This window comes from Sceloporus occidentalis, unplaced genomic scaffold, assembly GCF_023333645.1.
Source record: "Sceloporus occidentalis isolate IW3139 unplaced genomic scaffold, rSceOcc1.0.p SCAF_5, whole genome shotgun sequence".
Lineage (NCBI taxonomy): Eukaryota > Metazoa > Chordata > Lepidosauria > Squamata > Phrynosomatidae > Sceloporus > Sceloporus occidentalis.
The window spans coordinates 3592300-3604378 of record NW_028316985.1 but is presented as its reverse complement, the minus strand read 5'-3'; the positions used below and the strand labels follow the sequence as shown (position 1 = coordinate 3604378).

The following is a 12079-nucleotide window of genomic DNA, read 5'->3' as shown; positions in this document are numbered from 1 at the left end:
TGTGTAGATAAGCCCCAAGGCTCTGATTTGGGTAAAAGGTGTCTGTGAGTGAGAATGGGACAGTTTTTCTTAATTTTACCTCCATAGGAATTCATCAACCCCAAGTCATCAATAATAGGCCAAAAATTAAACCAGAAATTTCATTTTCATTCCGATTCAACCCAAGGAGACGGCGCATGGGTGAAAATGAATGCCTGGTGCAGCAATTGCCCAGATCTGCCCTACGCACATGGAATATAAGGCAACCTCCTATATTCTAAATACAAGACATCCACCAAGAGAACCATTTGAAAGTGATTCCTGAACCAGAATGCTAACATTGCCCTACCTTTCAGGGCTGTTGTGTGGAATATAAACAAATGTCCATGATGCTGCTTGAACTGCTGGCTCTCTGCTATGGAATCCTGGGATGTGTAGTTTGAAGAGAAGGCTAAATATCTCACAAAATGACAAACCCCAGAGTTCGATAGCATGGAGCCAAGGCAGTTCAAGCAGTGTCAAAGCACATTGCCAGCTGCCCCTAGAATGTGGAATGACCTGCCAAAAGAGATTTGACAGGTGAATGCATGGTCCAAGTTTAAAGCAGCATTAAAGACCAGTCCCTTCCGGCAGACCTGTCCAGATGATTTTTGAATTGTAAATTTTAAATGATTACTGTAATTTTAAAATGTGAATTGCTTTACTATCTATGCGTCTTGTTTGTTCTTTTAAATTGATGGGTGATTTAACTGATGTGGTGCTTTTAACTGGTGTTGTGCATTTGTTGGTCTGTTGTTCTCTGTCTTGGTCTGTAGGGAGAAGTGGGTAAAAAAAATATAATACTAATTCCAATTCTAATAATAATAATAATAATAATAATATAATAATAATAAGAACAACAACAACAACAGGAATACAGAGAGGCATAGTAGTTTGAGTGCTGGACTGCAACTCTGGAGACCAGAGTTCGATTCCTGCTTGGCCATGAAACCCACTGGGTGACCTTAGGCAAGTCACACGCTCCCATCCTCAGAGGAAGGCAATGGCAAACCATCTCTGAAGAAATCTTGCCAAGAAAACCCCATGATAGGTTTGCCTTAGGGTTGCCATAAGTCCGAAATGACTTGAAGGCACACAGCACTACTACTACTACTACTACTACTAATAATAATAATAATAATTTCTGCAATACAGATTAGACATTAGAAGCAGCTTCTTTTTCTTCTCTTTCCTATTACTATTATTATTATTACTGTTGTTATTACCCCTTGTTAATTTTAAAAGCTATAGGCCACAGGGCCCTTCTCTACTGTGCCTTTTGTCTTCCTGCATGGTCCTTGTGGTCTCTTCCAACTCTAGGATTCTATGAAAGCCATAGCATTCCAAAATCCAGATTTTTATTTTAAATGTCAGCACTTTCAACACTCACACACTCCGGCGTGTTTCAGATTGCCTGGTTATTTGTGGGGCACCCCTGGACTCGACACAACATAGTTGTCACTAGAGTAGAGCAAAACACCTATGCAGTTTGTTGTCTCTTCCACACTTTGCTCCTGCTTGGTTTCCTCCGACAGAGTCGTGGGATCTGTAGTTTGGCAAGGAGCACTTAAAATTCATTTGGTGAGATGGGCTCTGTTAAGCATGTGGAAGAAAGTCAAATCTTAATGGAAAGATTGTATATCAGGATGCATATCTATAAATGAAGCATTTTTTTACTAAAGAGAGATGCTAATTGTTTTTTTTAAAGCGTATTGAGTTGTTTTCCCTTCTTTTTACAGTTTTTTGTCTTGGTCTTTTCTTTTTGTATAAACGTCTGAGATGTACATGGTTTTTGATATTTTGCTATTCTTAACTTTTAGGAAAATAAACTTATCAAAATTTAAAAGAAAGAAAGAAGAATTTTCTTGCCAGAAGGCTCTATTTGTGCCCTGCCAAACTACAAATGCCAGGATGGTGTATGAAGGAGCCAGAATTGTGGTAGCGTGGGAAAGGTCTGAAAGTGGGGCGACCTGCTGCCATTGCTCTCATCCTTTTGGACTAATCCTGGTCAAAGAAATGCTGAGCCAGCCATTCTCTGGTCCGCTTGGCTTTGCAGTGGGCGCAAGGCTGGGCCCGGATCCAGCCTTCCTCCGGACTCTTCGATCTCTTCTTTGCCCTTTTTGACCTCTGGCTGGAGACACTGCGGCTCTTCTCTGTCCGCGTCTTCGATCCCTTCCAGGAGGACACCTGGGACACGAAGGTCTCCGAGTCGGAGGAGTCACTGGTGCGGAAGGTTTGCTGGCTGAATCTGGAGAGGCACTTCTTCAGGGCTTTCTTGAGAGAATGGTAGGAAGCTGGAACCTCCCTGCAGACACATGCTTTCCCTCCAAACAGTTTTCTTAGGAAACTGCAGATGTTGGATTTGATGTGACACTCACAGTCGCACTCTCGGCAACCTGGCATCAAGACAAGATGGAAGAGGATGGGTTGGAGGGTGTTTTTGTGTTCCTTTTTTTTTTCTTTTAAAGAAAGGGAAAGAGACAGATTACAGTCAGCCCTCCGTATTTGCAGCTTTGACTTTTGCAGCTTTGATTATTCACAGATTCTGTTCTCAGTGATCCTCAGACTCTCGTCCTCCAGATGTTTTGGACTTCAGCTCCCAGAAGCCTCAACCATCTTGGCCAGTGGTCTGGAATTTCTGGCAGCTGAAGTCCTAAATGTCTGGAAGGCCAGGGTTTGGGAATTGTTATAGGTCCTCTAGTGCAACTCTGTGGTCAATCTCTTCAAGAAGTTGTACTGGAGGACCTAGAGAGAACAGTTCTCTAGGCATTTGTAGGCCCTCCAGCATAATTCTATGGTCAAGTTCCAGCAGATGTTAGTTACAGTTGTGCTGGAAGGCCTAGGACATTATCAAATGGAGAAAATCAGGGGTTTAAACAAGCAATATTCATGCAACTACAATAAAGATTTTTGCACATGATGACGATTAAAGATTACTTATCCCAGGAATAACCAGGGAATAACCAGCAACAAATATATCACAGGATTTCCCCATGAATGATTTGTTGCTGGTTATTCCCTGGCTATTCCTGGGATATGGCATCTTTAATCGCAATGTGTTGAAAATCTCTGGATAATGCCCACTTAAACCCCTGATTTTCCCCACGTGTAATAAACTCCCTAGAGATTCCTAGAGAATTTCTCTCAGGTAAAAAGAAATAATGCTGTTGTTTTCAATTTGAGGTTTTTCCACTTTCACAAGGGGCCTGTGTTCCTAACCCCAATGAATGTAGAGGGCCCATTGTATTAAATACAGCGGATCCTTGATATCCACTGGGGTTTGGCTCCAGGACCCTGTGTGGATACCAAAAAGTGTAGATGCTCAAGTCCCATTAAATACAATGATGTAGTAAAATGATGTCCCTTATATAAAATGGCAAAATCAAAGATTTCTTTTGGGAACACACACACACACACACACACACGCATATATATGTTAAATATTTTCAAGCTGCAGATGCTTGAATCTGTTGGTAAAAAATCTGTGGATATGGAGGACTAACTGTAATGAAAAGACAGAAGGGAATTCTGTAGCACCTTGGAGATGATCTTTGAGGCTCAAAAGAGATTTTGAGACTATGGTCTCATCTGCAGTGCAGAAATAATGCAGTTTTGGCACTGCTTTAACTGCCATGGCTCCATGCCACGGAATCCTGGGATTTGATGTTTGATGAGATAATTAGTCTTCTCTGTCTGAAAGCTCTGTTGAAATTCATAGCAAAACGTTGTCAAACTGCATTCATTCTGCAGCACAGATGCAGCCTGATCACAAAATTTACCATAGGAACGGTAATATAAACAAATATAGGAAACACCTGAACTTGGTAACTATGGCTGCATCCGTAGTGCAGAAATAATCCAGTTTGACAGCACTTTAACTGCCTTGGCTCAATGCTGTGGAATTCTGAGAATTATAGTTTTGTGAGTTATTTATCCTTCTCTGTCGGAGAACATTTGTGCCATGACAAACTACAATTCCCAGGATTCCATAGCATAGAGTCATGGCGGTTAAAGTGGTGTCAGAGTGGATTGTTTCTGTAGTACGGATGCAGTCTATAGTGTGATTAGCAATCAGGTAGCCTTCTATTGGAGCAATAGTTACTTTTATAGCAATTTGTCATGGCCTTATTGATAAATGTATACAGTGCAACAATGTAATTTTAACCAATTACAAAATCATTAACAGTATAAACACAATGTATATCTGTAAGGGAATAGTTCACATGTAACTACAAAGTTTATAGAAGAATGTGCCACCTCTGAATCATCTGTTAGCCAACAATTGTATTAAGGCATCCAAACCATAGAGGTAAGTATTTCTTCCAAGGAGTAGCTGCAGAAGTGAGAGGCTTAATGATAAAGTAGGCATTAAGTGGTATTATTATTACTACTACTACTACTGTCCTGCTTTTCTCCCAAAACTGGGACCCAAACTGGATTACAGTCTAAAAACGCAGTACAATTACAAACTTACAAAAGATCCAAAACACACTGGAGAAATAATCCAGTTTGAGGACTTTATCACACAGAGGAAAATTGGAAGTTTAAGTGGGGTTTAAACACACAATTACACAATCACAATTAAGATTTTCAGGCGCAGCGTGATAAAAGAGCCAATATCCCGGGAATAACCAGGGAATAACCAGGCTATAAACAGCAAGAAATCATTTTCAGGATTTTTCCACAAATGAGTTGTTGCTGTTTATCGCCTGGTTATTTATTCACAGGTTAATACCACTTTAATCGCTTTTCAAAGTGACGTCATGTGAAAGCTTTATTGTAATTGCGTGACATTCCTGGGATAATAATAATAATAATAATAATAATAATAATAATATTTATTTCTACCCCGCCTCTACAACAAGATTGAGGCGGCTTACCTCAATAAATCCATAAAATACAATAGAATAAAATCCCACAATCCTCCTCTCTCCTTAACCCTAAATCAACAACAGTAAATACAAACATAACAATAACTATAATAAAATAGAATTAAGATCATTAAAACAATTACTAAGACAAGAAATAGGACAGTCAATGGATAGTCAATAGGATGATCTGTGTCGACTTATTCTTTTCCAAAGACTTATTCCCGAGATGATAGCCGTTTAATCACAACATCATGTGAAAATCTTAATTGCAAATGCGTGATTTTCATGGGATAATCCCCTTTATACTTCCAGTTGTCCGTGTGTGATAAAGTCCTGGAGTTTCAACCAGTATACGTTGCATTGCAAGCCACAATTGCTGAAATTCCCTCTTTCTGCACAACCATGACAGATGCAAGAGATGCATCTTTTTTTGCCACAAGGCAAATGTAGCATTTGTTCCTTAATTAATTTCCCTTCCACATAAACATTAGGAAAATTAGGAAGTAAAACATTCCTGATGTACAGTTACATCACTTGAGCTGCTGAATAGTGGAGGATGCTGCCTTGGAGGGTGGTGGAGTCTCCTTCTTTGGAGGTTTTTAAACTGAGGTTGGGTGGCCATTTGTTAAAAATTGCGTTTTCTTGGATGGCAAAATGGGGTTAGATGGATGACCCTTGGGGTCTCTTCCACCTCTATGATTTCTCAGCATTGTGTAGTGGTTTGAACGTGGGACTATGACTCTGGAAACCAGGGTTTGGATCCCGGTTTGGCCATGGAAACCCATTGGATGACCTTGGGCAAGTCACACTCTCTCAGCTTCAGAGGACGGCTACACAAACCCCCTCCGAAGAAACTTGCCAAGAAAACTCCATGAGCGCCATAAATCGGAAACGACTTGAAGACACACAACAATAAACTCTCTCACACACATGGATAACACAGTAGAAATGCTGTGAAATTTTACCTTTTGCACTTTTCACGATCTTGCACGATATCAAATCACATTTTTGCATCCTGATCTGTACCCAGAAAATATGGGGAAAAAATACTTTAAGCTATAATATTTGGAGGGGGAAATGAAATGTTGGTTATGAAGCTGACATTAAAATATAACATTACTGTATTTTACCACAATCTACCAGCTTCAGAGTTTGGTCTATTATTTCTGCAGGCTAACTATTTCTGCCAGTGCTTTGGAGGCGAAGGCCAACTGAGCAAATCAACCGAATCAAAAAGTATATCCTGTTGTCAGAGCAAGCAATCTGATGCCAAAAATGTATTTGCTAAGGGACCTTCATGCAAACACTGTCAGAAGCCACCAAGTAAGCTAATTTTATCTGCCAACAATACAGTCCCTTATCTGGAATTAAAAAATGTGAAATATTCCAAAATACAGAACTGTCCACAGAGGTGAATGTCCAAACAGCGAGACTTCTTTATTTGAAATACTTGGGACTAGAAATACTTTGGATTTCTGAGTTTATCAGATCTTGGAATATTTGCATGTACATCATGAGATATCTTGGAGATGGGACCCAAGTCTAAACATGAAATTCATTTATGCTTCATATACATCTTATAAACATAGACTGAAAGTAATTTAAAAGCTATATATTTTTTCATTCTTATTTTTCTTCTTATAATATTTATTTCTATCCCACTTTGTTCCCAAGACTGGGGCCCAAAGCGGCTTATAGTCTAAAATGCACAATACAATTAAAAACCTACAAAACTGGCAATGAAAACGGTATTAAACTATTGCAACATTTAAAAGGTCATTTGTTTAAAAATAGAATACAGTTTTAAAAAGATAAAATCGCTCAAAACCCATATACTTTAAAACAATTCATAATTTTGTGCATGAAACGATGTTGTGTACATTGAACCATCAGCAAGCAAAGGGTCCATATTTCCGCCACCCATGTGGATAATTTGGGATTTTGGAATATTTTGGATAAGGGAGAATCAACCCGTCATAAAAACACAGACCGTTACACAAACATATTAAACTGAAATTCCAAAAATCTAAGGACGAGGAACTGCTAGACTATGAGAAGCTGAGTTCCAAGACACACTGCAGAAATAATCCAGTTTGAGACCGCTTTAACTGCCCTGGTTCAATGCGAGGGAATCTTGGTAGTTTCGCCTTCTCTGTCAGAGAGCTCTAGTATCACAACAACAAACCACAATTCCCAGGATTCCCTAGCAAAGGGCAGCGGCAGCAGCAACAACAACCCTTGAGATTTATAAATGGATGATTTTAAAGTGCGTATTGAAATATGTACTGGTTGTATGGCATCAGTGTGGTTTATTATTATTATTGTATATAAAAAAAGTAAAATCAGTTTATGTTTGGATTGAAGAAAGAAATTATTAAATATAACCTTGCTTATATATAAGGGAGATATCGATCTTAAAATGAATGGATAAAAAGAGTGTTTAAAAGAACATAGAGGTTATCTCATGAAATAAGTATAAGAATTAGATATGTATTAAAATATTAAAATATGACTTTTTATAGGTAAGGTTTAAAGATGGATAAAGGGACTAAAATACAATTAGAAAGGGCAAGTAGATTAAATTAAGAGATGAAAAAGAATTGTCATAAATCCTTGTTAAAGCGAGACTGTTTAAGTTCAGGAAGATACTGAGATTGTTGTAATATTTGTGGGTGTTGGCCATTGCTTCTTTGTTTCTGCTTGAATGTTTTTGTTTTATTTTTGTGTTTTTATATTAATAAATATGTATTATTATTATTATTATTATTATTATTTTCATTTCTATGCCGCTTTTCTCCCAAAAGGGACCCAAGGCGGCAGCTCACAGGGAAAAACATTTTAAAACAAAACAAAACATTGCAATAAAAATTTAAAGTAGTTAAAAAAACGTGTAAAAACAGTATAAGATGTACATACAAATGAGTGGTTTGAGCATTGGTCAGAAACAAGAGCCATCATCCTTTTAAACAGGGCATTGATGTGGTGACTAAGAGCATCTTACCCTGTCTATGGCAAGACAGATGATCTTTATAACACTGACAGCCAAACAGTAATAAAATAGGATTTTCCCCAAAAACCAGCAAATGTCATCCTCTTCTTCCGTATCGCAGTCTTGAGGGACTGCGCCAGGTTCGACGTTGATAACAGGGTCTATGAGATCTGTGTTCGAATGCTGGGGTGTCAACCACCCAGAGATGAATTTCAAGGCCATGGGAGTCGCTTGGTTTGAGGGACCGGAAAGGATGCCGGGTGCAGCACTGGACCCTTCCAAGAGAGAAGAGCAATAGCAACAGAGTTGGTCCCTTGGCAACTGGGAGAATTAGAACCATCATTCTTGGAAACCTAGTGACAAGGGACTTTAAGACCACTGTGCAATGGTTGCTTCTATAGGTTGAGTCTCCCTGGCCCAAAATGCTTGGGACCGGAGGTGTTTGGGATTTGGGGGTTTTTGGTTCCAGGATCCCCCTGGGCACACAAAAATCCAGGGATGCTCAAGTCACTTTGTATACAATGGGGCGTTATTATTATTATTATTATTATTATTACAGTGGGCCCTGGGTATCCGCTGGGGTTTAGTTCCAGGATCTCCTGTGGATGCCAAAATCCATGGAAGCTCAAGTCTCATTAAATACAGTGGCATAGTCAAATGGTGTCCCAAATATAAAATGGCAAAATTGAGGTTTGCTTTTTGGAATGCAGTTTTTTTTTTAAAAAAAAATGCCATCTGTTTTAACATTGTAATAATTTAATTCCATTTTAATGTCTCACTTTTGTATGTTTTTAACTGTACTGGTTTTTTTAATAATGGGCCACATAAGGCACCAGCCCCTGAATTTATTATTTTTTTTCCCTCCCTTTTCCTCCATTTTATTAAAAGGCCAATTTTAATGCTGTTGTTGTTGTCAATATATTTTTTAATATTTTCAAGCCATGGATAGTTGAATCCTTGGATAAAGACGGTTATGGAAGGCCGAATATACCTGTATTTGCAAATATGTACATAATGAACTATTTTGGAGATGGGACTCAAGGCTAAATGCAAAATAAACTTGTTTCACCTTATACACATTATTATGCAGATCATACAAAAGTAACCTTATAGAATATTGTTTAATAATTTTGTGCACAGAATTGTGGATTTTGGAACTCCAGATAAGGGATGCTGAACTTCTAAATAATATTTGTTCAGCCGTGTATCCTTTCTGGGTTTATAACAATATGCATCCCACTTTTTGAATATCATTCTGATTCTCTGCGTGATTTATTTTAGGAGAAAAGCGAGACATAAGTGCAATGAATAAATTAAATAAATAAATATTATTTTAAAAATAATCAAAGTACAAAATCCAGTTGCTTCATTTGATCAGTCAGCCTTTCATTGTATTTGACTGTCGGTGCATAAGCCACACAGGAAAATGTATTTTACAATAATAATACTATGCAGTATATACTAAATCAGTGGTTCCTAAACTTTGGTCCTCCAGATGTTTTGGACTTCAGTTCCCAGCATTCCTGACTGTTGACCATGCTGGCTGAGGCTTCTGGGAGTCCAAAACATCCGGAGGCCTAAAGTTTGGGAACCACTGTACTAAATAATAACAACAACAACAACAAAGCAAAGTGATCTTCCAGCACCTTTGAGACTAACTGAAAGATAGAAGTCGGTAGCATTCTAGATTTCCTTGCTACCAACTTCTATCTTTCAGTTACAAGCCATCCACACTGCAGAAATAATCCAGTTTGATTAACTGCCAGGGATCAATAATATGGAATTCTGGGAACTGTAGTTTGTTGTAGCAGCAGATCTCTCTGAGAGAGAAGCCTAAATAGATCACAAAACTTCTGCAGAAATAATCCAGTCTGACACCACTTTTAACTGCCATGGCTCAGTGGTATGGAATTCTGGGAACTGCACTTTTGTGAAGGCTAAATGTGTCACAAAACTACGGCTCCCATAATTCCCTAGCACTAAACCGTGGCAGTAAAAGTGGTGTATGCGGGGTTATTACTGCAGTGAGAATGGAGCCTGAGAAGTCAAACCAGAGGTGCATCTACACTGTGGAAATAAGGCAGCTTGGCACGGCTTTTAAGTATCCATCCTGTGGAATCCTGGGAATTGTAGCTTTACAGGGCCTTTAAGATTTCTCTGTCACAAAAGCTCCCAGCTGCATGGAAAGTATTGGCAAGAGAATAAAAGCTGCTCGACCGCAGTGACTAGGAGCGCCAGATTCTGCAGGCAGAAACAGTTTTGCTTCCTAATCCTTCTGCAATGCCGACAGGACCATGCAAAGGCATTTCCTTGCCTGAGGACAAGATGGCTGCTCCTTGGGCAAACTTAGCAATTCTGTCCTCCATCAAAGGGGAGAGGAACAGCTAACAGTCTGCCACCCAGCATCTGGTTTCAGAGGTTAGAGAGACATTCTCTCAATATCTCATCTGACTCCTCAGCAACCGCTGGCCATCCCAGATCCACAGGCAGCATGCTGAGCTCCTTGTTCCTCTCTCAGAAACCCTTAGTTGGAAGCTCTGCTTCTGGAATCAGGAAAATGTACAGGCAGGAATCACACTCACAGGCAGGCCTTAGGATAACCAAGATTTATTGCATGCAAGACACAGTCCTGGTGTCATGGCCAACCACGAGGAGGACTTGGAGGAGGAGGAGGAGGAGGACTCGGCTCCTTGGGTGCAGGAGGAACCAGAGGCTGTGCCAGGCCCCAGCTCTGCTCGCCCAGCCCCAGTGGATTTGGCTTAGCCAGACCCTACTACTACTACTAATAATAATAATAATGATAATAATTTCTATTTCCCGCCTCTCCCAATGGATTGAAGCGGGATTACAAGCATAAAACCACAATAACATCTAGATTGCAATAAAATATCATCACTTAAAAATACAGTTCAGAACAATAAAAACATCATCTAACATGCAGTATTACAGCCAAAAGTAGGGTTTTCTTAGGTTCTTCATATAAGATCGGGTGGGTAGTAGGCCCGCCGGAAGAGATCCGTCTTTAGTGCCTTCTTAAAAGCATCTAAGGTAGTAATAAGACAGATCTCTTCCAGCAAGTTGTTCCATAACTTAGGGGATATGGCTGTATACCAGGGGTTCCCAAGCTGGGGGTCACGCGACCCTTTCTGGGGGGTCGCCAGGTTGGGAATCCCCCCGCTTCCCCCCTCCCCTTCTCCCCGCGGGTGCCGGCGTTGGAGCAGGCATCGCACGGGGAAAAGGGGAAGGGGCGGGGCTCCCTCCTTTCCCTTCTCCCTGCGAGTGCCTGCGCTGGCGTGGGCACGCACAAAAAGGAAGGGAATGGAGGCGGGGCCGCCTCCTCCTCTCCCTGCCTTCCCGCGGGTGCAGGCACCTACGGGGAGGCAGGGAATGGAGGCGGGGGTCCCTCCTCCTCTTTCCCTCCCTTCCCGCGGCTGCCAGACAGCCGCAGAGAGGCAGGGACGGTCGAGGCTGCCTCTTCCTCTTCTTCCCGCGGTTGCCAGGCAACCATGGGGAGAAGGGGATGGGACTGCAAGCCCCAGAGGCCTTTGCGGCCAGAAGTCCCGCCCCTTCTCCCCTGGTGGCCTCCCTAATTGGTTGGGAGGCTGGGAAGGGGCGGGACTTCCGGCCGCAAAACCTGCTGGGGCTTGTATGCAGCTGAAAATCCCGCCCCTTCCTGGCCTCCCAACCTATCAGGGGGGCCACGGGCGGGACTTTCGTCCCCAATGGGGGTTGCAGCCCAACAAAGGTTGGGAACCGCTGCTGTATACTCTCTGGGGGAAGTTGTTGTTAATCTGATCTTTGAGTGTTCTAATAAATCCTTCCCTGATGGTTTGAGAGTGTGGGGCAGATTATGTAGGGAGAGGCATTCCCTCCAGTAACTTGGGCCCAAGCCATGTAGGGCTTTAAAGGTAATGACCAACACTTTGTATTGCGCCCGGAAGCTAATCAGCAACCAATGAAGGGATTTTAGAACCGGTGTTATGTGGTCTGACCTAGATGTTCCAGTGACCAGTCTGGCTGCCACATTTTGAACTAGCTGAAGCTTCCGAACTTGGTACAAAGGTAGCCCCATGTAGAGCGCATTACAGAAATCAAGACGATAGATTACCAATGCAAATATCCCTGCTTCAAGGTCCTTTCGGTCCAGACAGGGACGCAGTTGGCATATCAGCCGAAGCTGGTACCAGGCACTCCTGGCTAT

General features: G+C 41.2%; 1 protein-coding gene across 3 annotated transcripts; it reads right to left on the bottom strand.

Moving 5' to 3' along the window:
- Positions 1 to 1374: 1374 nt before the first annotated feature.
- On the bottom strand, positions 1375 to 11111 carry SSMEM1 (serine rich single-pass membrane protein 1). 3 transcript variants are annotated; one of them, XM_089527428.1, is made up of 4 exons: positions 10814 to 11111; positions 7891 to 8153; positions 5855 to 5909; positions 1375 to 2414 (listed from the first exon to the last, which is right to left on the bottom strand). In XM_089527428.1, the coding sequence occupies exons 2-4, from the start codon at positions 8098 to 8100 to the stop codon at positions 2017 to 2019; spliced, it is 663 nt and encodes a 220-aa protein (XP_089383554.1). In that variant the 5' UTR covers positions 8101 to 8153; positions 10814 to 11111; the 3' UTR covers positions 1375 to 2016. The 3 variants fall into 3 exon arrangements, with proteins under 3 accessions (XP_089383554.1, XP_089383553.1, XP_089383555.1); XM_089527427.1 differs by having other exon boundaries at positions 10826 to 11111; XM_089527429.1 differs by lacking the exon at positions 10814 to 11111 and adding an exon at positions 10461 to 10541.
- Positions 11112 to 12079: the final 968 nt, after the last annotated feature.

Coding starts and splice junctions, on each gene's coding strand:
- SSMEM1 (XM_089527428.1), bottom strand. CDS start 8,100: ATGGCCTTGAAATTCATCTCTGGGTGGTTGACACCCCAGCATTCGAAC. Junction 5,910..7,890: donor TCTGTCTTGCCATAGACAGG/GTAAGATGCTCT, acceptor TTCTGGGTACAG/ATCAGGATGCAAAAATGTGA. Junction 2,415..5,854: donor GATCGTGAAAAGTGCAAAAG/GTAAAATTTCAC, acceptor TCTTGATGCCAG/GTTGCCGAGAGTGCGACTGT.